At 45.1% G+C, this 27,171-nt stretch overlaps 1 protein-coding gene across 2 annotated transcripts in view; it reads left to right on the top strand.

Moving 5' to 3' along the window:
- Positions 1-27,171, top strand: part of EYA2 (EYA transcriptional coactivator and phosphatase 2) — a 296,749-nt gene that overhangs the window by 235,980 nt on the left and 33,598 nt on the right. For both annotated transcript variants that reach the window (XM_055266550.2, XM_063633402.1), the window contains one exon: positions 14,126-14,215. In XM_055266550.2, the coding sequence (XP_055122525.1) occupies positions 14,126-14,215 (90 nt within the window). The remainder of the gene's footprint in view (positions 1-14,125; positions 14,216-27,171) is intronic.

The following is a 27,171-nucleotide window of genomic DNA, read 5'->3' as shown; positions in this document are numbered from 1 at the left end:
CCAGTTAGCTTTGCTTTTTCATATCGAGTCCAGGAAATTAAAGACACACATACTCCACAGCAATAAAGGGAGAAGGTTTCCTACCCTGTAGGCTCTCCTTTTGTCCCCTCCGAAGACCAGCATTGCAGTTATCAGAGAGGAAAGCCAGCCTGAGACCTGAGAAAAGAATCAGGGCTGATTTTTAGGTGGCAGCTGCCTGCCGTTTCTCCTGACTTTGGAAGTGTAATTGTCATTAAACACATTGTTTATTTCATTAAAAGTAGACATCAACAGTTACAAATCAGACATTTACAAAAAAAAAATCTGATGGTTATCTGCCCTAAGCTCTTTTTTCCTAATAAATCATTTCATTTTATGTTATTATTTCCCATGAAGATATATTTATGAGTAAAATCGTTAAGATTTCAGATTCTTGAGTTAGACAGTCCTAGATTTGAATCCCAGCTCTGCCACTTATTGGCAGCGTGACCTTGGACAAGTCACTTCATCACTCTGAGTTTTGATTTATCTGTAAAACAGGGAAAAGGTATTTTGAGGAGGAAATGGGATAATGTACACAAAGTTCACACTTATTCATATATTCATTTAAAAAAAAAAAAAACGGCCAGGTGTGGTGGCTCATGCCCCTAATCCAAGCACTTTGGGAGGCCGAGGTGGGTGGATCACTTGAGTTCAGAAGTTTGAGACAAGCCTGGCCAACATGATGAAACCCCGTCTTCATTAAAAAATACAAAAATTAGCCAAGCATGGTGGTGTGTGCCCATAGTCCCAGCTACTCAGGAGGCTGAGGCAGGAGAATCACTTGAACCCAGGAGGCAGAGGTTGCAGTGAGCCAAGATCATGCCACTGCACTCCAGCCTGGGTAACACAGCAAGACTCTTGTCTCAAAAAAAAAAAGAAAATAAATTAACCAAGCATCTGCCATTCAGATGATCTAGGTATGAGGGACACAGTAATAGCTCCCATGGAGTTTGCCTCCCGCTTAGAGGATAAGCACAACAAATTATAAATAAATAAGAGCGTTTCGGTCAATGATAAATGCTGTTTAAAACTGCAGTAATGGGATGTGGAGTGAGTGGGGAGGAGCATGTTAGTTTATTTCATAGGGAATGGTCAGAGAAGACCTTTCTGGCATTGAGAGTGGGAATGGAATGTTACAAAGGATCTAGCCGTGAAAGAGCCTGGGAAGAGGGGATTTCAGGCTGAGGAACAGCATGTGCAAAGGCCCTGAGGCAGGAGCAAGTTTGGCAGATTCAAGGCAGAGTGGAAGAGTGGGTGCTTACTAGAGCACATGAGGCCACTGAAAGACGGTGGCTTTACTCAGAGGGCCAGTGGAAGCCAGGGGGTTTTAAATGAAAAGCACAGCTCTCATTGTTGTTTTAAAAAGAGCGCTCTGGCTGCTACGTGGACAACAGACATATGGGGGACAAGGGAGGCTAGCTGCCTTTATAGTGGCCCAGCACACAGAGGGGCTCCTTGTCTTCTTCCCTCACCACCCCCTCTCTCCCGGTGATGGACTAAAGGTGCCTTGGAAATAAGATAAATGACAACATGCAAATAAAGTGCTGAGCGCAGGAGCAGGTGCATAGTAGACCATCCAACCAGCAAAGCTCTGATAAGAATTATTATTTGGGGGAACTATCTCTTAATCCCTTGCTCCTTGGAAAACCTGGAAGAAATCAGGCAATTGGGATACAAGGACCGGGTGAAGTGCTAGAGCCCTCAGGTCAGGGGAGCAGTTGGTGCCCCCACCCCAGTCACATGTGTGTCCCCCTCCAACCCCCACCACGGATCAATCAAATGATGATGGCTAGCATCGGGGTCTGAGTCACTGCCTTAGCTGCCAGTTTTTCCTAAAGCAGATTTCAACCTTAAAATAAATCTCTAAAAATGCCCCTTTTATGATCCTGAAATGAAAACCCCAAATAATATAGCTGACCACTCACTACTTTAAAAAAATGAACATAGTATCCTAACTGAAACTTAAAGGAAAGAAATAAAAGAAGGTTTATTTTCTAAAAACATGTATTTCAGTATGTAAATGCTCAGGCATGACCACAATAGAAGACATGACAAAGGAATCTGATACTACCACCCACTTCTCATTTAAAAGATTGCATTTCAGAGAACTAGGAAGATCTGGGGCCATTCTCTACTAGAAGTAAAGGAAAATGGAAGAACAGAGATGGGATGGACCATCGGATACAAACAAGTATATTCGGTATTTATCAAAACCATGCAAAGCCCGGGCGTGGTGGCTCACGCCTATAATCCCAACACTTGGGAGACCAAGGTAGGCAGATCACCTGAGGTCAGGAGTTCAAGACCAACCTGGCCAACATGGTGAAACCCCATCTCTACTAAAAATGCAAGAATTAGTCGGTGTAGTGGTGGGAGCCTGTAATCCCAGCTACTCGGGGGGCTGAGGCAGGAGAATCACTTGAGCCTGGGAGGCGGAGGTTGCAGTGAGTCAAGATCGCACCATTGCACTCCAGCCTGGGCTACAAGAGCGAAACTCTCAAGAAAAAAAAAAAATTGAAAAATACTCTATGTTTACTTCTATAAAGGAGTTAGATTCTAGGCTCAGATAATTAGAAACAGGCTTTTCACAACGTGAGTGTTTGTCAGGAGATATGAAAGTCACATGGTTTGTGGGACAATTTTTCTTTATGTACAATGTCCTACAGTGCATTATAAGACATTAATATCCTTGGCACCCCCAAATACCACTATCCCTCCCAACTATTACAACAAACAAAATGCTTCCCCCACAAATTTCCAAACCACTGTCTAGGCAGAGGCGCCACACCTGCTGAGAACCAATGCCCTAAAACAGGTTCATGAGATGATATACTCAAAATAACCGCATTTGGCAATTTTATAATTGTATGCTGTGGTGGGCAGACAAGTGCCACCCCAAAGATGTCCACATCGTCGTCCCCAGAACCTGTGGCTGTTAACCTTCTATGGTCAAGGAACTTTGCAGCTGTGATTATGTGTCCCCAATGTAATCACAAGAGTTTTTATAAAAGGGAGAGTGGTCAAAGTGGGTGGTAGGAGATGTGAGGCCAGAAGCAAGATGTTGGAGTGACATGAGGAAGGGGCCACAAGCCCAGGAATGCAGGTGGCCTCTAGCAGCTAAAACAAGCAAGGAAACAGGCTTCTCTGAAGCCCTCAAAGGAACACAGCCCTGCAGACACCTCTCATCTCTAGAACTATTAGAGAATAAATGTACATTGTTTAAAGCCACTAAGTTTGTGCTAATGTGTTATGGCAGCCACAGGAAACTATATTACATGTGTTTATATTCGTGGTGACTTTCCATTTATGGTGACTACACCAGGTTTTCTATTTATGATCGTGACAACAAGTTTCTTTCTAAACTAAAATGCACTTAGATTTTGTTTTTGTTTTTGTCTTTGAGACAGGGTCTCACTCTGTTGCCCAGGCTGGAGTGCAGTAGTGCAATCATAGTTCACTGTCACCTCAAAACTCCCAGGCTTGAGCAATCCTCCTGCTAGGACTGCAGGCACACACCACCATGCCCAGCTAATTTTTTAATTTTTTGTAGAGATGAAGTCTTACTATGTTGTCCAGGCTGGTCTTCAGTTCCTGGGCTCAAGCAATCCTCCTGCCTCAGCCTCCCAAAGCACTAGGATTACAAGCATGAGCCACCACGCCCCCAGCGAGGTTTTTTAAAAGGAGGGAGTAGCCAAATTAAAGGAAAATATTAAGTTAATAATAACACAGCTACTCTGTAGCTTGGCAGAACTGGCAAAGGTGTTCCAAGAATGGCCCTAGTTTGGAAAATAACAGGTTAAACTATCGCATGGGAATTTCTCAGCGGGAGAAGTCTTCTGTTGGAAGCTTCTGAATGCTGCTGCTTTTTGTTAGTAATACCTAGGCACCAGGTGTTTGGCAAGACACATCACACACAAATCCTCAGGAGCCTTGGAAAGGACTCACTGCTTATGTTCAGCTGAAGAAACTGAGGCCCAGGGAGGGTAAACATCTCCTTCAATGTGATGTACTTGGGGAATGGCAGCCCCAGGATTTGAACCTGGGTCCTGCCAACTCCATGGGTGATACTGTCAACCACTTTGCTTCATGGAGATTCTTGTCTATGGCCACATTCATGGATACCTTGTGAATGATGGAGGCAATTTGTGGTGGCCGTTCGGGTGAATCCCTTGCCCCATTAGGCAATGCATGTATAAGGAGGGAGAGGTTACTCTTTTCAGACTAGGTAATAACCCAGACCCTTCCATGGACTTGGCTTAAATCGCCTTGGGGTGGGGGTAGCAGGAGGTGCCATCAGAAGAGAAGACAGTCTTTCCAAAGTGCTTCCTGGCAAAGCTCGACCATTGCTAAGATGTAAAGAAACACTTGGGCTTGCTCAGCAGGCCTTTTTTATGCTACAAACACCCATTTTTGCTTGGAATTGGCAGGTTGCATGCTGAGTTAAGAATCTTTTGATTATAAGTGACAGAAATTCAATGCACATCAGCTTAGGCCAAAAAGGAAAATGTCTTTGTTCATGTCACCAAGATGTCCAAACGTAGACCTAAGGCAAGGTGGGATCCAGGTCCCTAAATATTTTCATATGAATCTGTGCATTGTCAGGAAGGCTCTGCCTGTAGGGTGACAGAGATGGCTGCCAGCATCCTTGAGCCTAGTTCTACCAGCTCAGCCACCCCAGGAGAAAAAAGATGCCTCTCCCAGGAGTCATAGCTAAAGTCCTCAGGGCAATGCCCATTGGCTCATAATCATCCTTGAATCAATCACTATGATTCTGGCCAGGGATGGGTTATGAGATCGCCCTGAAAGACCCATAATGGGTGTTAATTTTACTAAAAATTATTAACTGCTAATTTACAGATATGAATGTTCATTCTCAGAGAGATTGGGTATCTCCACAATAGCATGCTGCCTCCTTTGCTAACCAGTTGTTTTTTAAAGGTGTCTAATAAAGACACTGTGTTGGAAATCCCCAAGACCACCTTCGGCCTCAGTGACTGACTAGAATTCTCAAGGCTCAGGGAAGCTGTTAGACTCACAGTTACAGTTTATTACAGTAAAAGGACACAGATTAAAATCAGCAAAGGGAAAAGGCACATGGGGTGAAATCCAGGAAAGACCAGGCACAATCTTCCAGGAGTCCTCTCCTAGGGGAGCACGGACACTCCCCCTAATTCTCCCAGCAACAGTGTGTGCCAACACATGCCAAGCGTTGCCAACCGGGAAAGCCCACTTGAGCCTTGATGTCCAGGGTCTTATTGGGGATCAGTGACGTAAGCATGTGGCACCTGAGTAACTGACGTCAGCCACTCGGACACCAGCCCCCCAGAGCAAAAATAGGCATTCACCATAAACTACATTCTTAGCCTAAACTGTCTGATCAACTGGAAGTGTGTGGCGTGGCCCAAGGGCTTGGAGCTCATGCACCAGGAACTGGCCAAGGGCCAGCCCTGAAGACAGACATTTCTTAAGGAATGTGCAGGGTTTGAGCAACCCAGGCCTGCTGATTTAACCCTTTCCTGCACAGCCAGCCTCTAAATCTTTATAGCAGACCCCAAATGAAATCAACTAAATGGCTGTTCCCAAGTAAAGACCACCAGATAACATAGATGTCTGGTGCACTTGGAGATTCCACAGATGGGACAGCACATCCCTTCTGCCCAGTCATGCAGCTGAGCCATGGAAGGCAGACGCTCCCTCAGAGCAAAAGAGCCATGACAGGCATGGTGGCCTAACCAGAGGATCATGGAGTCTGAAGTCAGATTAGACCTGAGTTTGGTGCCAACACTGCCTCTTACAAGCTGAGTGACATTGAACAAGCTACACAGTAATAATAGTAACAGTAATAGCAATATAAACAGTAGCTATTATTAAGCTAACATTTATTCAGACCTTGCTATGTTCCAGGCGTGGTTCTAAGCTCTTAAACAGTCATTAACTTACTGTTTTTAATTTTTTTTTGCATGGTCACAGTAAGAAATACATTTTACACTATGACCCATCATATACACACACACACACCACAAACACACACACACACACACTCCAACTGAAGTAGGTGTTCACCATTGGTATGTATGATAGATTCTGATATTTTGTTGTCTGTTCTAGGGATTAACAAACTTTTCTTATAAAGGGATAATAAATATTTTAGGGTTTCAGCTAGGTTCTGTGGTGACTACTCAACTATGCCATTGTACCATGAAAACAGCCATAAAGAAACATTAACTGAACAAATGGGCACTGCTGGGTTCCAACAAAACTTTATTTACAAAAATAGACAACAGGCCATAGTTTGCTGACTCCTGGATTCTATTATATTTCTTCCTGTCTTTTTTTTTTAATGCTGGTCATTAAACTTTCACTAAAGGGATTATAACCTGCACTTTTACAAAAACGTATTTAATCTTTACAACAATCCTATCAGGTACATAAGCCCATTTTACAGATGAGAAACGGAGACACACTGAAGTTAAGTAACTTGTGAGAAGTGGAACTGGCCTTGATCACAGGCAATCTGGCTTAGAGCCCACCTTCTTCACCTGTACAACAAAGCACTGACTAGAGATTGGCCATTATCATTATCAACATTAATATTATTATTCAGCCAGGAGTTCAGTTATGAAGGAACTCATATTTGAATTATGAAGGAACTCAAAATCCCACAGTCACATAAACCAGTTTCAGGATGAAATCGGCATGCCTTCCTTTTGTTCAAAGGGTTGTGCAGCTAATTAGTGTATAAATCTCACTTCTTTGAATTGAACACATTTTAGAGTCATCTATTACAAAAGTGCTGCATGCTTAAAACAGAAAGTTTGCAAAATCTGTAATCTCAGCACTTTGGGAAGCTGAGGCAGGAGGATCGCTTGAGACCAAGAGTTCAATACCAGCCTGGGCAACATAAGGAGACCCTGTCTCTACGAAAAAAAAAATTAATTAATTATCTAGGTGTGGCAGTGCAAGTCTATAATCCTAGCTACTCAGGAGGCTGAGGTGTGAGGATCAAGAAGGTCAAGGCTGCAGTGAGCTATGGTCATGCCACTGCACTCCAGCCTGGGTGACATAGGTAGACCCTGTCTCAAAAAAAAAAAAAGAAAGAAAATAAACAGAAAACTTGGAAAATCCAGGAAAAAAGTCTCTAATGGATAGAGTTCTGATTCATCAAAACGATTTTTTGGTAAAAATCTGTATGTGTTATTTTGAAATGAGAACAGTTGCCTCCTAATCTATGTGGACTGGGAAGTAGACTTCCAATATGGCATAAATTGGAGAGCTGATAAATTTGAGGATGGTGGAGACACTTGATAGAAAACAACTGTTTAGTCTTAATTAACTATGAATAACTTTGGCATTCACATTTTGAAACTTCCGAGAACCAACATGCCATTTTCCTCATTCATGTTTGCTTTACATCAGATTAATTTTATTTTAAGAAAGATTTTTTTTTATACTCTTATCCTCTCCCTTTCATCCAAGAAATACAACCATGCATCCCAAGATAGTGAGCCATAAGGCAGATCTTTGGGCCGCCTTCATGGTAAAAGGCCCCACCGTCCTCCTCTAATTAAGAGAACTTTGCCTGTAATTCCAGCACTTTGGGAGGCTGAGGCAAGAGGATCACTTGAACCAAGGAGTTTGAGATTACCCTGGGCCACATAGCAAGACCCTGTCTCTACACAAAATAAAATATAAGCCAGGTGTGCTAGCACACGTCTCTAGTCCTAGCTACTTGGGAGGCTGAGGCAGGAGGACTGTTTGAGTCCAGGAGTTCAAGGCTGCAGTGAGCTATGATCACACCACTGCACTCCAGCCTGGGTGACAGGGGAGACCCTGTCTCAAAAAAAAAAAAAAAAAAAAAAAAAGAACTTCATCAAGAATGCATAATAATTAGTTACTGAGCTGCCATCCAGGTCCATAGCCTCTCTCCTGAAGGGCAGTTCCAACTCAGAACCTCTTCACCAGCCTCCCACACAAGTATGCAGAGCCTACCACACCATCATAAAAACTGAACCCAGAGAAATCTGTAGAACATTAGGGCACGCTAAGAAAATCTACAGCATCTTTGTCTGATCCGTATCTTCGCTGCAAGAGAACCACCCACAAGTTCTCTAGTCAAACAAAGATGACATTCCATCCACCCCCACCCCTTAGCCCCCAGCATGGTCCTTCCCAGGATGAGTTACACACTGAAGCCTGTTTTGGAAAAACTGCCTCCTCTCAGTTCATTCTGGTTTAAATTGATTTTTTTTTTAAGTAATCCACTTATGGTGTTGCTTGTTTAGGAAATTAACCACTGTTGTTGTTTTTTTTTTAATCCAAAGAATATGTAATGCTTCAGAAAATGGGTTTCATGTAAGTGGCATGTTAAGAGCTTTTGTACCAGTTGATTTGGGGTCTTCCTGCTGGGTTTGCAGAAACCGATTCTTTGCTTAAAGGCTCAAGGAAGGGGACTGGGGGATTTTGACAATAACCAATGTTTGTGGAGTGCCTGCTGCAGCCCAGGCCCTGGGCTAGGCGCTTCCACCCATGCTATCTGATTTAATCCTCACTGCAATGTTAGGTGATAGAGGGATCAGGCTGGACTTGAAGGGGTCAGTGGCCTGAAAGAGCATGGTGTGAAAGCTGTCATATTTTAGGCTTTATTTGACTGGGAGAACTTCTGGGTCAGACAGAGGGTTCCCTCCAAGCTGTCCTCTATGTCTAAAGTCAAGACACCAGGATGGAATATTTATGGTGTATAGTAGGGCTGCATTCAGCAGGCAGCCCAGGATGAAACTGATGGCTTTTGTCTTGTCTTCACTCCAGATGTATTTCACATAAATTAATACTGAGTCCCCACCAAATTATTTTTTCTTTTAGTTTCTTGCTCTCTGCAACCCTGGAAAAACATTTCCTACTTGGATAAAGTGTTCTGACCCAGGGCAACACGGTGTTACTTAACTCCTGAGTTAGCCATGCTTTTCTGAGGCTATTCCAGACTTTTCTGCCTCTGTGCAACTAGTTTTTATCGTGTTTTTTGAAAAGAGGTACCACCTACATAGCTTAAAACAATCTTAGGAAAATCTGAAATAATAAGAATGCTCCACGAGTAGGTGGGTATTCTAAAGGCTCATCATATAAACATTTGGGTGTCTTCAGTTTTTAGAAAAATGTTTAATTATAAGTATTTGAATCCCTTCTCCTTTAAAAAATTCTAGAAGGCTGGGCATGGTGGCTCACGCCTGTAATCCTAGCACTTTGGGAGGCCGAGGTGGGTGGATCGCTTGAGCTCAGGAGTTTCAGACCAGCCTGGTCAACATGGTGAAACCCCTGTCTCTACAAAAAAATACAAAAAAATTAACTAGGCATGGTGGCACACACCTGTAGTCCCAATTACTTGGGGGCTGAGGCAGGAGGATCACTTGAACCTGGGAGGTCAAGGCTGCAGTGAGCCAAGATTGTGCCACTCTACCCTGGATGACAAAGTGAGACCCTGTCTCAAAAAAACAAAAAATCTAGAATATTCTAAATAATGCTAAAGTTCACTTTGACCGTCACTTTTAATTCCTGTTCCCTCCTCTCTGCCTTCTAGAAGTAACTGCCTTTCTTTTTGTGTATAGTCTTTCAGATATGTATAAATATATAAGTTCACATGGAAAATATAGTAACATTTTATGTGTCTCTAATAAATGGTAATAACATACAGTACATAGTACATACTGCAATCAGAAAACTTTTTTCACTCCAGTGTATTTTTTGATGTGTCCCTGTTAATTCATGGAGATCTGGTACATTTCCTTCCATTGAAATTTCATTTCCCATTGTATGGATAGACCACATTTCATTTTTCAAGTCTCCTTTGAAGTGATAGCTCAATTATTCCCAATCTTTTGCTATTTATTAACAATTCTGTAATGAACATCTTTGATATGTCCACTTGCTCATGTGTATGAGATTTTCTGTAGGATAGATAATGAAAAGTGGAATTACTGAGTATGTTGCCTATTATTTTTAAATTTTTAATCCAAGAAATATATGCCTATAGTTTAATATTCATAGTTCCACAAAGGAATATATATGAAAACAGCAGTCCTCAGTGACTGCCCACCACCCTTTTTTCCTGCCCAGGGGCAACAACTTTCAACTCTTGCTGCTGCTTTTAAAAATGTAACCTCCAAATTATTTTTATTTTATTTTTTTGGTACGGAGTTTCACTCTTGTTGCCCACGCTGGAGTACAGTGGTGCAATCTCGGCTCACCACAACCTCCGCCTCCTGGGTTCAAGCGATTCTCCTGCCTCAGCCTCCCGAATAGCTGGGATTACAGGCATGCACCACCACACCTGGCTAATTTTTGTACTTTTAGTGGAGACAGGGTTTCTCCATGTTGGTCAGGCTGGTCTCAAACTCCTGACCTCAAATGATCTACCCGCCTCGGCCTCCCAAAGCACTGGATTACAGGTGTGAGCCACTGCACCCAGCCTCACCCCCAAATTTCTAAGTAACATCCTTAGGTGCTACTTCTTGATTCTCTATTTTTCCCCCATTGTAGGCATGATCTCTGGCTTCCCAAAATATACTAATTGAGCTCTCTTTTCTCACCCTTGACCCCATCACAAACATGCAAACTTTCTCTTCATGTCTTCCCAGTATCAATCAATCATAACTTGAGCTTTATCAATATGCGGTATTTGCCTTCTTACAACTATATAAATACTTTTCACAGAGAAGTCATTTGGTATACAATAATTACTTTTCCTTCTCTGTGTGTTGGCCTGGGAGGTGGCATCTTTCAGAATAAATCCTTTCAGCAAACCAGTCTGGGTGGCAGCTCCTTCTTGCTTCTTGTCCAGTACGTGGAGGGTTGGTAATCCGTGATTAGGTGCACGAATTGCTCTGTCAAAGAGGAGTGTGTGATTGTGCAGAGGTGAAATGCTTTGGATATGAGTAATGCAAAACCTTTTCCCAGGTCACACACTGATTCCCTCCTAGGCCCTGGGAAGTTTGTTTTCCTCATTTGCTCTTCATTTTTCACTGAGTACCCTGCCCCATCGACTTCCAGCCAGGACCAAGAGTGCTAAGCTTTGGCTCTCAGGGCCTTGATGAAGTGTTTTGCCTAATGGCTGTGTTCCTGGGCCTGATTCTTCACAGTTGTGTATGTGAAGCTGAGATCACCAGCTGCATTTTTTTCTTTCTTTTTTTTTTTAAGGGTCAAGAAGGGTTTATGTCCTTAATTATTTATTTTTATAATAGAAATAATACAGCCTCCAGTGAAAAATTTAAACAGGAAAAGGACTGTATGGAGCAAGGGGACAAGGCCTCTGTCTCTCCTCTCCCAACTCAGCGCCTTTGAGTCCTCAGAAGCACTGTTGTTCCAGCACCAGATTACCTACGTTCCAATCTCAGCATTTGTTAGCTTGTATGGCCTTGAACAAGTTGCCCAACCTTTGTGTGCCTGCATTTTCTCATCTATAAAATGGGTGTTTTAGTCCATTTCGTGTTGCTATAATAGAATACCTGAGGCTGGATAATTTATAAAGAAAAGGAGTTTATTTGACTTATGATTCTGGGGGTTGGCAAGTTCAAGATTGGGCAGCTGTATCTGATGAGGGCCTCAAGCTGCTTCCACTCATGGTGGAAAGTGGAAGGGGAGTCAACGTGTGCAGAGATCACATGGGGAGAGAGGAAGTCAACTCTTTCAACAACTCACACTCTTGGAAACTAATCCATTCCTGAAAGAGTGAGAATTCACTGACTCTCTTGGGAAGGCATTAATCTATTCATGACCCAAACACCTCCTACTAGGCCTTACCTCCCAACACTGCCACATTGGAGATCAAATTTCAACACAAGTTGTGGCAGGGACAAACCACATCCAAACCATAGCAATGGAAAAATAATCGTGTTCACCTTACAGAGTTTTGTGGGGATTAAATGAGTTAATACTTATAAAGTGGCACAGAGAAAGCACTTCATAGATATTAGCCAGGAATATTATTAACAGTGTGTATTATATCCTTCTAGACTAGTGGTTCTTAACCTTGACTGCATATTGAAATCAGACTAGTGGTTCTTAACCTTGACTGCATATTGAAATCACCTGGGGAGCTTTAAACTTCTTGGTGCCTGGACCCTGCTCTCAGCAATTCTGATTTTATTGGTCTGGAGAGCAGCCCGGGCATCAGGATTTTTTTTTTTTTTTTTTTTTTTTTTTTTTTTTTTTGAGACGGGGTCTCGCTCTGTCGCCCAGGCTGGAGTGCAGTGGCGCAGTCTCGGCTCACTGCAAGCTCTGCCTCCCGGGTTCACGCCATTCTCCTGCCTCAGCCTCTCCGAGTAGCTGAGACTACAGGCACCCACCACCACGACCGGCTAATTTTTTTGTATTTTTAGTAGAGACAGGGTTTCATCATGGTCTCGATCTCCTGACCTCATGATCCGCCCGCCTCGGCCTCCCAAAGTGCTGGGATTACAAGCGTGAGCCACCGCACCCAGCCTAGGCATCAGGATTTTTAAAGGCTTCTCAGAGCATTACAATATGCATCCAGGGGTGGAAACCATCGTGCTGCATATTTTCCATGTGTATCGGTTAGGATAGGTGAGGGTATTGCTGCAGTAACAAACATCCCCAAAATCTCATCTACTTCTCATTTATGATACATATCCATTGTGGTCAGCTGTATCTCTGATCCACATCGTCTTTATTCTGGAACCCAGGCCAACAGAATATGTGTGGGCATTGGTGAACATAGCTGCCTTCCAGGCTAACAGAATAAATATCCAGAATATTTACAGCCTTCTGAAGTGAGAAAAGAGAGTGCATGGAGAAGTGTGCACTGGCTCCTAAAAACTTCTGATCAAAAGTGAAACATAACTTTTGCCCACATATCACTGGCCAAAGCAAGTTGCATGGTCCAATTTCTAAGTAACATGCGTATGTGCTCCTTCTTGTAGCACATACAAGAAGTATGTTTTTTCAGGTGTAGGTATGATCTCTTGCTTCCCAAAATATAAGAATTGAGCTCTCTTTTCTCACCCTTGACCCCCATCACACATATGCAAACGTTCTCTTCATGTCCTCCCAATATTAATCAATCATAACCTGAATTGAACAGGGAGGGTATGTGTCAGCAGCTGGATGGTAAGTATTTTAGGCTTTGTGGGACACACAGTCTACTCACCTCTGACTTTGTAGTACAGTGTAGACAATACACTGATTTTTTAAAAAATGTAAAAACCATTCTTAACTCATTAGTCATACAAAAACAAGCAGCAGACCAGGTTTGGCGTGGGGGCTGCAGTTTGTCAACCCCTGCTACGTGTCATCCTTTTGCGGGAAGAAGCACCTCAGGGAGGGACCCCAAATATGGGTGAACAGCAATACAGTCTACCACACTATGTATACAGAAAGGAGGCACTTTCATTGCACAAGTGTGCAAATGCGTACGTTATACTGTGTTGCAGTTTGCTTTTGTTACTTAGTACTGTATCTCTTGATGACAGTTTCATATCAGTAACTCCAGAATGACTTCATTTGTATAATGGCTGCCTAGTTTTCCCTCCTATGAATGTACCATAGTGCCTTTGTGTTTGTGTGTTTCTATCATTAACCTTCTATTGTTGGATAACGGGGATTTTTTTAAATATCAAGAGGAGGGAGTAAGGCAGTGTGCATAGAGGGATTGTTGGAAAGAGAGACTCAACATCCCAACTCTCCCAGTAGTTTATACTGAAATCTTCCAGACCTCCCTGAAAACAAAAATATGTTGGAGGGAACCCCTGAAAACATGCATTTGCCAGGAGGCCCTTTTTTATTACAGCCATATCATATCTGTGATAAACGTCCTTGCAACACTGAACACTGTTCAGTGCAATCCCATGGTCATTTTCCAGGAGATTTAAATACTGGAGAGGGTAAAAAGAAATGGTGAAAACTAGAAGTGAGATCCTGGAAGCTGTACAACATGATCTCACACCAGCCTCACACAGAGACACATTTTAGGCCACGCATGAGCCGAGCAGATGACGAAAAACCAAAACTGCTTTTCAGCAGTGGGATGGGACCAAAAGGGTAGCTAAGATTCCTCAGGCTCCGCTCGCATGTGATTTTCCCCTTCTCTGCCTCACAGGACACCACGACGTCCGTGCGCATCGGCCTTATGATGGAAGAAATGATCTTCAACCTTGCAGATACACATCTGTTCTTCAATGACCTGGAGGTTTGTGGTTGCTGATTTCATTTAATATTTGCCATGTTTAATCACCTGCATCTAGTTTATGGGAAGAAGGATGCTGCCTTTCCTTTCTTTTTTTTTTTTTTTTTTTCCTTTTTCTTTTAGAAGCTTGAAACTTTTGCTAACAACCCCCCAAAAGGCCCAAAACTGTGGCCGGTGATGGTTTATTGGAAACACACTTAGCTCAATTATCTCCCTGGCTTTCCTGTGCAGTTAACGGGCTCTTCTCTGGTCCAGTGGCAGTGTCCACTGGCAGTTCTACTAATCCAATAATGGCTATGTCGCTTCTTCCTCCTGAAATTTGCTATTTCATAAGTTTATTAAGGCAAATTAGTACAGATCCTCCTGGGTCAGTAATAATTAGCAGTGGCCCAGGATGGAAGCTTTTAAAAACAATTTACATTCCCCTGAAAGCATGTTTTGTAAGGATAAAGAGTGAGAGTGAGCAGTGGGAATATGCTTACTTGCAGTATCTGCTCCTGAGCCCATAAGCAAGATCCAAGGGAGGTAGGGAAAAAAGCAGGAGAGCAGCTTCAAAAATAAATTGAATTCATTTGTTTATACCCAGCCTATGTCAGAAAGGATTTCGAATGGGAAACATATTTAAACTAGAACTAGTAACACAAAGGCAAAGGGAAGCAAAGCTATGTCATGAATAAGGGTAAGACATTGTACAAAAAAAATCCAGGCTCAGGCTAACTATTGCAATCAAGTTCAGAGTGTATCACTTCCTGGTAGCCAAAGTAAAGAGGGAAATACAATGAGTTACTTCCCTCTAATGAAAGAGCAAGCAACTTTCTCCAACGTGAAGAAGGGGTTTTGGCTGATAAAAGGATCAGTATGGAAATCTTCTGGCTTTGTAAATTATGTTCACCTTATTGGTTCAACAGATTGAAAAATAAAGGCAACCAGCTGGGCGTGGTGGCTCACGCCTGTAATCCCAGCACTTTGGGAGGCCGAGGCAGGTGGATCACAAGATCAGGAGATCGAGACCATCCTGGCTAACATGGCAAAACCCCGTCTCTACTAAAAATACAAAAATTAGCCGGGCATGGTGGCAGGCACTTTTAGTCCCAGCTACTCGGGAGGCTGAGGCAGGAGAATGGCATGAACCCGGGAGGCGGAGCTTGCAGTGAGCAGAGATCGCGCCACTGCACTCCAGCCTGGCAACAGAGCAAGACTCCGTCAAAAAAAAAAAAAAAAGAAAAGAAAAGAAAAATAAAGGCAACCTAAAATAAAACTGTTTACAAAAGAGCAATTCTATTTCTCTTAGTAGGAATATTTTTTCCTGATATCTAGAATATCCCTGGGGATTAAACTGTGAAGTAGAAATATAAAGGTTATGGATTTCAAATCCATCTTGGCTAGCCCAAGGCACTACTAATATTTATCATTAGGAAAGCATACAGATTTTTCTTTCTAGTCTGCAGGCTAGAGTTCCAGAGAGAGGAATCCTTGCTGAAATAATCAATCTTGTGTTTTATCCAATCTTTGTAAGCCTCTTGGGCCTCAGTCTTCACATCTATAAAATGGAATTGGTATTCTCTGCCCGACATCTGTTTCAAAGAGCAGAACTAGGTAGAAACTTGAGGAAGAAAGAGAGCTTTGGAGCAATGGAGGATAAATACCATTGGCTTCAAGGCTTGGGACTGTCTCTATTCAAAAGCAAAGTTCAGGCTCGCTTCATGATGACATCTATGGCTCAAAGGACACAAGAGAGAAAAAACAAACAAACAAAAAAAACTATGGCCGTTGAATTCAGTGAGTATTTTTGGAGCCTAATGCAGTAGAGACTCGGCCAATTGCAAAGATCAAAACCCAACTCGCTTTAACCAAAAGTGGAAATTATTGGCCCTTGTAGTTGATAAGTCCAGGGTTGTTTTCATTCTTGTTTATTGCCCCCACTTCTGTGAGAACAGGGAACCCTCTGTCTGATTGACCCTGAATCTCCAGGGCCCAGGCAGTACACAACCAAACAAATCCATAAACAAGACCATTTATGATAATGAAAAGGATATGAAGAAAATAAAATAATCAGATGTGAGAGCAAGTGACAGGAGATGGAGGAGGGTGGGGGGGTAGCCTTCTTGAGGGTGCCGGTCCAGGGAAGGCTAAGGCAGTAACACTTGAACCAAAGGATGACAAGCAGGCAGCCAGATGGAGATCAGGGGCAGTGGGGCGGGAACAGCAAGTGCAAAGGTCCTGAGTGAAAACAAGCATGAAGCCCTGTGGGATCAGAGAGAAGGCATGGGGGCCGTAGTGCAGGAGTAAAAGTATGGAGGCGGCCAGGGTAGATGAGCCTGGGGCAGGAGATATTACAGCAATCCAAGCTCATTCTAAGTGCCTTGGACATCCCTGGGGCAAGCTAGTATTAAGCAGGAAAAGCCACATGGTCTGGGTTGTGTGTTAAAAAGACCTCTCTGGCTGCTGTATGGAGAATGTGCAGTCAGAGGAGAAATGTGGGCTGGGCATGGTGGCTCACACCTGTAATCCCAGCACTTTGGGAGGCCGAGGTGGGCGGATCACTTGAAGTCAGGAGTTCAAGACCAGCCTGGCCAACATGATGAAACCCCGTCTCTACTAAAAATACAAAAATATTAGCCAGGTGTGGTGGCGGGCGCCTGTAATCCCAGCTACTCAGGAGGCTGAGGCAGGAGAATCACTTGAACCCAGGAGGCAGAGGTTGCAGTGAGCTGAGATCAAGCCACTGTACTCCAGCCTGGGCGACACAGTGAAACTCCATCTTAAAAAAAAAAAAAAAAAGTAAAAAAAGAAATGTGGAGGCAGGGAGACCAGCCAAGAGGCTACTGCAATAGTCCAAGCAAGAGAAGAAAATGGACTGGATCCAGGTGGTAGGAAGACGCAGACTTGAGGGTGAGATGAAGCCAAGAGGACTTGCTGATAGACTAGATGTGGAGGTTGAGGGAGAGACAGGTGGCAAGGACTCCTGGGCTTGATCTGACCAGGATGTGTTGTCCTTCACTGAGATGGGCAAAACATCCCCCTGTCTGGGGTACATAGGGTTTGAGATGTCTGAGACACCCTGGTGAAGATGCCAGATCGGCCAGCAGATACATGAGTTTGAACCTCCACTGCAGTAACAACACCAGGCATGGAATAGGTGCCTTGTGGATCTTGGTTGAACCTGCGGCTCAAAGCCAGGTATTTTGCGGGATTTGTGTGTATTTCAGGATGATGTCTTCAGAGTCTTGCCCCACTCTGCTGTTTCTCTCTGGCCCCCGAAATCGAAGTTGCACCTCTGGAAGGAGGATCTTAATTACCAGCTGGAGCTACTTAGGGAAGCCAGTTTGTTTTTATTTTCTAAATTTATTTGGAAACTGTCCCAGTGCCAGAAGCCCCCAGGGCACCTCAGCAGAATTGAAACCATGTTATACGATGATGAGGTTAAAATTCACACAAGTGAAAGCATATTGTTTGTTGGTGCAAGGCAGTCCCTGTCAAAATCTAAAGCACAGCCTTCTGTAGCTGCCCAGGGAAGCTGTGTGGACCAGGAAGAGGCGTGCTCAAGGCCGGGCAAAGCCAGAAGCCTTTGTTCTCCAAGCCTGTAGTACCACCCGTAAGGGAGTTCCTTCCCGCGTCCAGCAGTGCTTCATGAAGAGCTTACCATTTGCCAGGCCCTAATGGAATGCTGTGGATTCAGCAGCAAACCAAACACAGCAAGACTCATGCCTACAAGGCATTGACCTTCCAGTTCTGGAGGCTGACCATAAACAATGGAATGCAAAGTATAATGTCAGAGCAAAGTGCTCTGAAGAGAGACCAAGAGAGTCAGGGAGGAGGCTGCCACCGGGGCTTTTGTTTTGTGGTTTTTACTTGTTATATCCAGGAGAGGCTCCTCTGACTTTTTTTTTTTTTTTTTTTTTTTTTTGAGACAGTCTCACTCTGTTGTCCAGGCTAGAGGTGCCGTGGTACGATCTTGTCTCACTGCAACCTCTGCCTCCTGGGTTCAAGTGATTCTCCTGCCTCAGCCTCCCAAGTAGTTGAGATTACAGGCACACGCCACCATGTCCAGCTAATTTTTGTATTTTTAGTAGAGACAGGGCTTCACCTTGTTGGGCAGGGTGGTCTCGAATTCCTGACCTCAAGTGATCCACCCTCCTCAACCTCCCAAAGTACCAAAGTACTGGGATTACAGGTGTGAGCCACTGCGCCCAGGCTCTTCTGACTTTTGAGCAAAGACCTGAAGGAGGTGGAGGAGGAGGCCATGCCGATAACTGGGTGAAGAGTGTTCCAGATAGAGAGAAGCACTGTGCAAAGGCCAAGGCATGATTAGAGTTGGTGGGCTCCAGAAACTGGGAGGAAACCAGCAAGACAGAAGCAGAGGGAACAGGAAGAATTGCGGTGGGCAATGAGGGTGACGCCTTTGGGCCATCGTAAGGCTTTGGGTAACAGCCAAGGGTGACAAAAGCCATCGGAGGGTTTGGAACAACATGATGTGACTTTGGTTCAGAAGCTGCCTCTGGCTGCCTGGTGGAGAACAGACTTCAGAGGACAAGGATTGAAGCAGGTATCTGCATTAAATCAGCAACTTCCAGACTCCCAGGGGAAAGAATCCGTGGGGTTTAAAGAATGGTCCAGGATTGGCCTGGTGCAGTGGCTCACGCCTGTAGTCCTAACACTTTGGGAGGCCAAGGCAGGTGGATCACTTGAGGTCAGGAGTTCGAGACCAGCCTGGCCAACATGGTGAAACCCCATCTTTACTAAAAATACAAAAATTAGCCAGGTGTGGTAGCAGGCACCTGTAATCCCAGCTACCCAGGAGGCTAGGGCAGGAGAATCGCTGGAACCCAGGAGGCAGAAGCTGCAGTGAGCAGAAATCGCCCCCACTGCACTCCAGCCTGGGCGACAGCGAGACTCTGTCTCAAAAAAATAATAATAATAATAATGGTCCGGGTCACAGAAGGTGCCACATGCAGCTGTATCTTAGGATATTCTGCATGCATGTCCCAAGTTGAGGACAAAAGGCTTCTAATCAGTTCCATCTGCTGTTGAGTCCTGGCTCCACCATCTCCTAACCTGGGCAAGTCTCTCCATCCCTCTGAGCCTCAGTTTGCTCATCTGTTAAATGGGTGGAAGAAAATCCCCCACCGTCTAGGGTTGTAAGGATGGAGCTATGTGAAAGCAGTCAGCACAGAGCCTGGCATACCTGCCCAATGTGGGGGCCTTTCCACCAGGGGGCTACGGGGGCTATGTGTGTCCCTGGGGATAGACAAGTGGGGGTTCTATGGTACCAGGGCAAATTGTTTAATTGCTACATATTTATTTTACTGTGAATTAGAAAACTATAACTAGCTTGCCAACCCCTAATTTTACAATCATTTTATAAAAGTATAGGCAACACAGAAATATGACAAAGATGATGACAGTCATGAGCAGACCAGGCCTGGGTCCCAGCCAACTGCTGCAGCTTGGGCATAAATATCGACAGCTCCTTCCCCCACTCCCTGCCACCTTGCCTTTGTGCAAGAGCTGCTGATTTTGCAGCTCTTACTTTGCAGGGCAGGTGAACCCTCCTCTGAAATGTCACCTGGGTCATGGGTAAGGGTGGAAGTTCGGTTAAAATTCAAGCACCTGCTCAAGATCTGTCAAAGCTGTCCTCCGGCCCCACGCTGCTGCACTCACTCTGAAAGCCGTTCATGGGAAGCCCCCAAGCTCCACTTCCCAGGGCTCTGCCACTGTCAAGTCAGAGCTGGACCTAGGTCTGCGGCCTCTGTCCCAGCCAAGCGGGGACTCCTCAGGTTTTGACTTCTGGGCTCAGATGCAGCCAGGAGGAGATACTGTTCAGCCCTGCCCTGTGAGAAGAAGAGAATGGGGAGGCCTGGCAGCCGAGACTGTGCTACTGCACTCCAGCCTGGGCAATAGAGGGAGACTCCATCTCCAAAAAACAAAAAAAAAACAAGTATTATTTATGTTTTGAGATATCACAACTTTAATTGAAAATACATTTAAAAGCTAGACTCATGTTGAATGGCTGAAATTTTATAGGCAGTGTGATTAAAGATGATTCCAAATTTCAGCAAGGGGACATTTAGTTCAGGCATGAAAAAGAAGTTAACAAGCAAAGGTAACTATAAACAAAGGCATCATAAATAGATATAAAGCCAGAAGAAAAGGGATCTAAAGTAGACAGAGAAGATAGGCTGACTCTCCAGTTGCAGATTTTCATTATCAGCTCATAACACCACTGAAACTCTCTGGCGATTTGCTATCCACATCCATGGCGTTTGGTGGCCCTAAAGATTGTAACAGCCCCCATCCTCTTGGTTTAAAATGGCAGGTGTGTTGGCAAGAACTGTCTTAGGTACCCCCTGCCTGCTGGGCATCCCATTCTTCTTGGTGTATATTAAAAGAACACAAGTTTGGGCCAGGCACGATGGCTCATGCCTGTAATCCTAGCACTTTGGGAGGCTGAGACAGTGGATCATTTGTGGTCAGGAGTTCAAGACCAGCCTCGCCAACATGGCAAAACCCCATCTCTACTAAAAATACAAAAAAAAAAAAAAAAAGCCGAGCAGGGTGGCATGCACCTGTAATCTCAGTTACTTGGGTGGCTGAGGCAGCAGAATTGCTTGAAACCAGGAGGCAGAGGTTGCAGTGAGCCGAGATCACACCACTGCAGTCCAGACTGGGCAACAGAGCGAGACTCCATCTCAAAATAAGTAAATAAATACATACACACACACACACACACACACACAAGATTTGCAGGCAAGATGCAGCAGGACTGAGGAGGGGGCCTTCCTTGCTCTCCCTTGCCTTAGCAGGCAATCTGTCAATGTCAGCATGTCCTCTGGAAGCCAGGAGGTGTGCCTGAGTGAGGTGCTGGCCCCTGAAGATGTCCAGGGGCTGGCATAGTGAGGGCAGTAGTAAGAGGGAGGCAAACAGTTTGGCCCCAGGAGGGTGGAATTAATGCTTCTGGCCAGGAAGTCAATGGTCGTACAGCAGCGGCTGAGGTTGGAGGCACCTGGCGTCATCCTGCCTTGCCTGCGTTTCTGCTGCATTCTCTGGTCCCGGCCCCTGTCCGCTTCTCTTCACTCCCCTTGCCATTACCTCTGTGGTCTAAGTCACCATCATCTTTCTCCTGGATTCCGTCACCGCCTTCTCACTGACTCCCTGCTGTCTATGAATTAGGATACAAGCTCATCAAAATAAAGAGGCTTAAGTACAACACAAATCTGTTTCTCTCTCATGAGGAAATGTGAAATGTGAACAGTTTGGGGCCAGAAAGGCAACTCTTCCATGCCAGAAGCCCAGGCACAGCGGCTTCCTTTCCCCCCACCCCCCGAAAGACAGGGTCTTACTCTGTCACCTCTGTCACCCAAGCTGGAGTGCAGTAGCATGATCATGGCTCACTGCAGCCTCAACCTCCCGGGCTCAAGCCATCCTCCCACCTCAGCCTCCTGAGTAGCTGGGACTATAGGCAGGCGTCACCACGCTCTGCTAATATTTTTATTTTCTGTAGAGATGGAGTCTCCTATGCTACCCAGGCTGGTCTCAAGGAATCCTCCCGCCTTGGGCTATCAAAGTGCTGGGATTACAGGCATGAGCCACCGATTCCAGGCACATTCCAGGCAGCAGGGGAAAGAAGGAGGCAGAGACAGAGAAGGGCACCACCCAGCGGTTGCAGTTATCTCTTCTGCTCACACCCCCTTGGCCTTAACGTAGTCACTTGGCCACACCTTCCTGCAAGGGAGCCTGGGAAATGTAGTCTTTATTCTGGGCAGTCACGTGCCAATAAAAACTGCTACTATAGATAAAGAGGGGAAGTGAAGTGAGTATTGAGGGTCAGCTGGCAGTCTCAGCCTGACACCTTTCCTCAGTTTTCATCACAGTAGCCAGAGAGGTGAAAAGGAAAGCTGAACATGTCACCTTCTGCTTAAAACTCTTCAGTAGGCTGGGCACAGTGGTTCACGCCTGTAATCCCAGCACTTTGGAAGGTCGAAGCAGGTGTATCACTTGAGGTCAGGAGTTCATGACCAGCCTGGCCAACATGGCAAAACCCTGTCTCTACTAAAAATACAAAAACTAGCAGGTCATCATGGTGGGCGCCTGTAATCCCAGCTACTCGGGAGGCTGAGGCAGGAAAATCGATTGAAACCAGGAGGCAGAGGTTGCAGTGAGACAAGATCACACCTCTGCACTCCAGCCTGGGCAACAGAGTGAGACTCCATCTCAAAAAAAAAAAAAAAAAAAAAAGCTCTTCAGTGAACTATTATGGACTGACCCCACCTGCCTCTCCAGACTCTTTTTCTCCTACTCTTTTCATCATTTGCTCCACTCCAGATCCAATGGGCTTTTTTAAATTCCTTGAACATCCATGCTCCCCACTACCTTAAGATTCTGCCCACGCCATGCCCTCTGTATAGAACACACTTCCCCACACCATTCTCCCCTCCTCTTGTTCTCAAGGTCCAAGGCCTCGCCAGTTCCTATGCACCTCTTAAATCTCTGAACCAGTGCCATGTCCTTAGTGAAGTCTTACCTGATTCCCCTCAAAAGGTTAGATTCTGCCATCATATGCTCCCAGGATGCCTCATACTTATGCGGTACATTTTGTACTCTTTGTAACCATTTCATTAATTGTTTGAAAGAATTGATGTGAATTCTGTGTTCCCTGCCAGCTGTGTGTTCCAGGAGGGCAGAGAACATGTCCGCTGTGCTCACTGCTATAACTGGCACGTATTAGGTGATCAGTAAATCGTTGTTTCTTGACTGTTGATGATCTTGCCCTACAACCCCATCCATGGTAACAACTGCCTTCTGGAATTTCTAACTTTCAGGAAACTGACTTTGTTTATGTGCCTTTGACTTTATTAGAAATTAAGTAGGTTAATGTGGTCCACACGGAACAGGATGTTTATCTCTTATCTGCAGAACTCTAGAGGTTAGCAATCCAGGGAACTCCTCTCAACAAACAGCTCAGATTCCTGCCAGCTTGCACCTTCACCAACCCTCAAGTGTCTCTCTTGCCCTCATGGTCCAAGATAGTGACATTTCAGTTCCAGATATCAGAATGGAGGAAGGGGCAAAGAGGAACTGTCTTTTCCCTTTTCAGACAGCACCTGGAGGCTCTCAAAGACTGTCCCAGAAGCGCCACACAGTACTTGCACTTACATCCCATTGGCCAGCAAGGGAGGCTGGGAATTGTAGTCTTCATTCTGGGCAGTCATGCCTTACTAAAAATTCCATCACTGTGGAAGTAGGGAGAACAGGTACTGGATGAAAAACTAGCAATCTGCCACAGCACTTAATTCTCACCTCCTGTTTTACAGACCTCAATTTCTATTTACTGCATTTTCTTCTCCTCAAATCCTGGTCTCTTGTTCCGCAACCTCAGCCGGGTGCCTGGACCCTGACCCATTCTCCTCATTTGCTAGATCCTCTAGTCTGGCATGTTTGCCCTGGATTATTCCTCCACACTGTACACATACCTCCTACCACCTGTATTGTGAATTACCAGCCCTGCTCCTTAGCAGTGTCATTTGTGTGTTGGCAGGACAGGGGAGTGTACCATTTTTTTTTTCTCGGAGAGACGGCATTCTGAATGTTCTCATCCACATTAGTGTCAGTGTGTTTAACTAGAGCAGCATTCCCACCCGAGGGCAGCCCCACCCTTAGAAACTAGTGGTAGGGCCAGGAGTGGTGGCTCACGCCTGTAATCCCAGCACTTTGGGAGGCTGAGGTGGGCAGATCACTTGAGGTCAGGGCTTTGAGACCAGCCTGGCCAACACGGTGAAACCCCATCTCTACTAAAAATACAAAAATTAGATGGGTGTGGTAGCAGGTGCCTGTAATCCTATCTACTCAGGAGGCTGAGGCACGAGAATCACTTGAACCTGGGAGGCAGTGGTTGCAGTGAGCCGAGATCACACCACTGCACTCCAGCCTGGGTGATGGAGCAAGACTCAGTCTCAAAAAAAAAAAAAAAAAAAAAAAAAAAAGAAAAGAAAAAAAGAAACTGGGGGTGGGTGGGAGGCAGAGATTGCATTGAGCCAAAATCGCACCACTTCACTCCAGCCTGGGTGACACAGTTGAGACTCTGTCTCAAAAACAAAAAGAAAGAAATTGGGGGTTGGGGTAGTTGGTTGTCACATGAAGGGAAAGCACTGTTTGCTTTTAGAGGCAGGGCCAGCAATACCACTCAACCCAATATGTTGGACAGTCTTGTACAAAGTTTTAGGGGAAAAATGACCAGTACATCAGACCAGTGATGTCATAGGTAATGATGCCCAGGATGAAGCAAAGGTTTGTGAAGGAGCATCAGTGTAAAGATAAATGAGGAGGCCAAGCGCAATTGCTCATGCCTGTAATCCCAGCACTTTGGGAGGCTGAGGTGGGAGGATTACTTGAGCACAAGAGTTTAAGACCAGCCTGGGCAACATGACAAAACCCCACATCTTCAAAAAATACAAAAAAAAAAAAAAAAAATTAGCCAGGCATCGTGATGAGTGTCTATAGTCCCGGCTACTTGGGAGGCTGAGGTAGAGGATGGATTGAGCCTGGGAGGTTAAAGCTGCAGTGAGCTAGCTGTGATCACACCATTGCACCCCAGCCTGGGTGACAGAGCAAGAGTCTATCTCAAAAAGCAAAAAAGACCGAGAAGTTAGTGAAAGCGGGGAGGAACTCCTCTATGGCTAAATCCGTGAAGGTGCGGCATGAAGGAGCACAGCTCTACCGGGGTGAGTGCCATCCACTAAGAGGCCTGGCACCGTGGAAGGAGTGAGATGCTATTTGGGATCAGAGGACCTAAGTTCCAATTCTGACCCCGATTCTTCTGAGCTCTAAGACCTTGAAAGGGAGGTATTTAACTTGGCTGACTTTCCACTTCTTCCTCTGAACCAGATCTCAATAATAACTGACATTTACTGAGCACTCACTACATACCAGGCACTGTTCTAGTTGGCTTGTATGTTTTACTTTATTTAATCCTATTATTATCCCCATTATACTAGTCTGCTCAGTCTGTCATAATAAAATACCACAGAGCGGGTGGCTTACACAACAGAAATTTCCTTTCTCACAGTTCTGCAGGCTGGAAGTCCATGATCCAGGTGCTGGCAAAGTTGGTTTCTGGTGAGGGCCCTCTTCTTGGCTTGCAGATGGCTGCATTTTTGCTGCGTCTTCACCCAGCCTTTCCTCAGTGCGTGTACATGGAGAGAGAGCCAGAGAGAAACAGCTGTCTGGTGTCTCCTCTAACAAAGACACCAATCCCATTGGGTTAGGGCCCCACCCTGTGACCTCACTTAACCTTAATTACTTCCTTAGAGGCCCTACCTCCAAATACAGCCACATAGGGAGGTTAGATTGTCAGCATATAAATTTTGGGAGGAGACACAAACGTTCAGTTCATAACGCCCATTTTACAAATGGGGAAACTGAGGCAGAGAGTGGCTAAGTGAACAGCCCAAGTCACATAGTTGGCAGTGGCAATATTCAGACCCAGGTGGCCTGGCTCCAGAGACCCTGCCCTTACCCATGGTGCTGTGCTGCCTCTGCCAGGGACAGTGAAGTCTGTCTGGTTTGAGAAAAAGGATTCCCAGTAAGAATCTAGGAACTCGTGCAGTGCCGCAGACAGTGGACTCAAAGGAAGAAAAGGAAGTGCAAGGGAGGGCTGGAGTCACTGAGAAAGGTGGTGGCAGAAAGCCAAGATCTGACACCAAGAGGAGGAGAAAGTCCCAGTGTTCATGGAGAAGACAAATATTTTTCATCTCTTTGGGTTTTTCTGATTTTGTTTATTTTGTTGTGTGTGTGTGTGTGTGTGTTTGTGTGTGTGTGTTTTGAGATGGAGTCTTGCTCTGTCTCTCAGGCTGGAGTGTAGTGCTGCGATCTCAGCTCACTGCAACCTCCACCTCCCTGGTTCAAGCGATTCTCATGCCTCAGCCTCCCGAGTAGCTGGCACCACCAGCTGATAGCTCCTAAAGCCACCATGCCTGGCTAATTTTTGTATTTTTAGTAGAGACAGGGTTTCACCATGTTGGCCAGGCTGGTCTCAAACTCCTGACCTCAAGTGATCCACCCACTTCAGCCTCCCAAAGTGCTGGGATTACAGGCGTGAGCCACCGCGCCTGGCCAAGATTTTTCATGTCTTTGTAAGATGAAAAATTGAATTATTAGATTGCTATGAGTTTGCATAGCACGTTATGCAAAGTAAAACTCACACAAACAGCAACAAGCAACCACATGAATATGGCAGCATCCTTTACTCCCCGCTGAGGGGATGAATCGCCTGGAGGTGATCAAAGCAATGTGCAAGGGATCTGAATGTACCTTCTAGAAAGGACATGTTACTCCCACATGCTGAGTGCACATGTGAGAGTAACAAGCACGAGCCCGATGGGAGCTAGTGTGTCCTGCATGCGACTGTGTGCCTGGCAGTGACTGAAGGGCTTGTCTGTACCCATTCATTAACCCTTACAACAACCACAGAAGGCAGGTACTGTTATGTATCCACATGTTAGAGATGGGGAAACTGAGGCACAGAACGGTTCACTTGCCTGACAGCTGACACATATCAAGCTCTTCTTTTGCACCAGGCATTGCGCATGAACCATCTCACCGCATCCTCACAGCAGCCCTGCAAAGGAGATGGTTTTTTTCTATCTCCATTTTACAGATGAGGAAACTGAGGCCCAGAAAGATCCCTTTCCCAGGGTCACACAGCTAGTAAGAAGAATGTGGAGATTTGATCCCAGGCCAAATGACTTCTCTGCTAGGATGTTTATCTTTCATGGAGAATAGAGTTTGAGATGAACTAGGAAGTAGAGAACATGGATCAACTGAATGGATGGAAGAAAAGAGTCTTTCAGGGGGCCAGCCATCATGGTGGCTCATGCCTGTAATCCCAGCACTTTGAGAGACCAAGACGGGTGGATCACTTGAGGTCAGGAGTTCAAGACCAGCCCAGCCAATGTGGCGAAATC

The sequence above is a fragment of the Symphalangus syndactylus genome, chromosome 24 (genome assembly GCF_028878055.3).
Source record: "Symphalangus syndactylus isolate Jambi chromosome 24, NHGRI_mSymSyn1-v2.1_pri, whole genome shotgun sequence".
Classification (NCBI taxonomy): domain Eukaryota; kingdom Metazoa; phylum Chordata; class Mammalia; order Primates; family Hylobatidae; genus Symphalangus; species Symphalangus syndactylus.
Note: the sequence above shows the minus strand (reverse complement) of the source record. Positions and strands in the feature narration are given on the sequence as shown.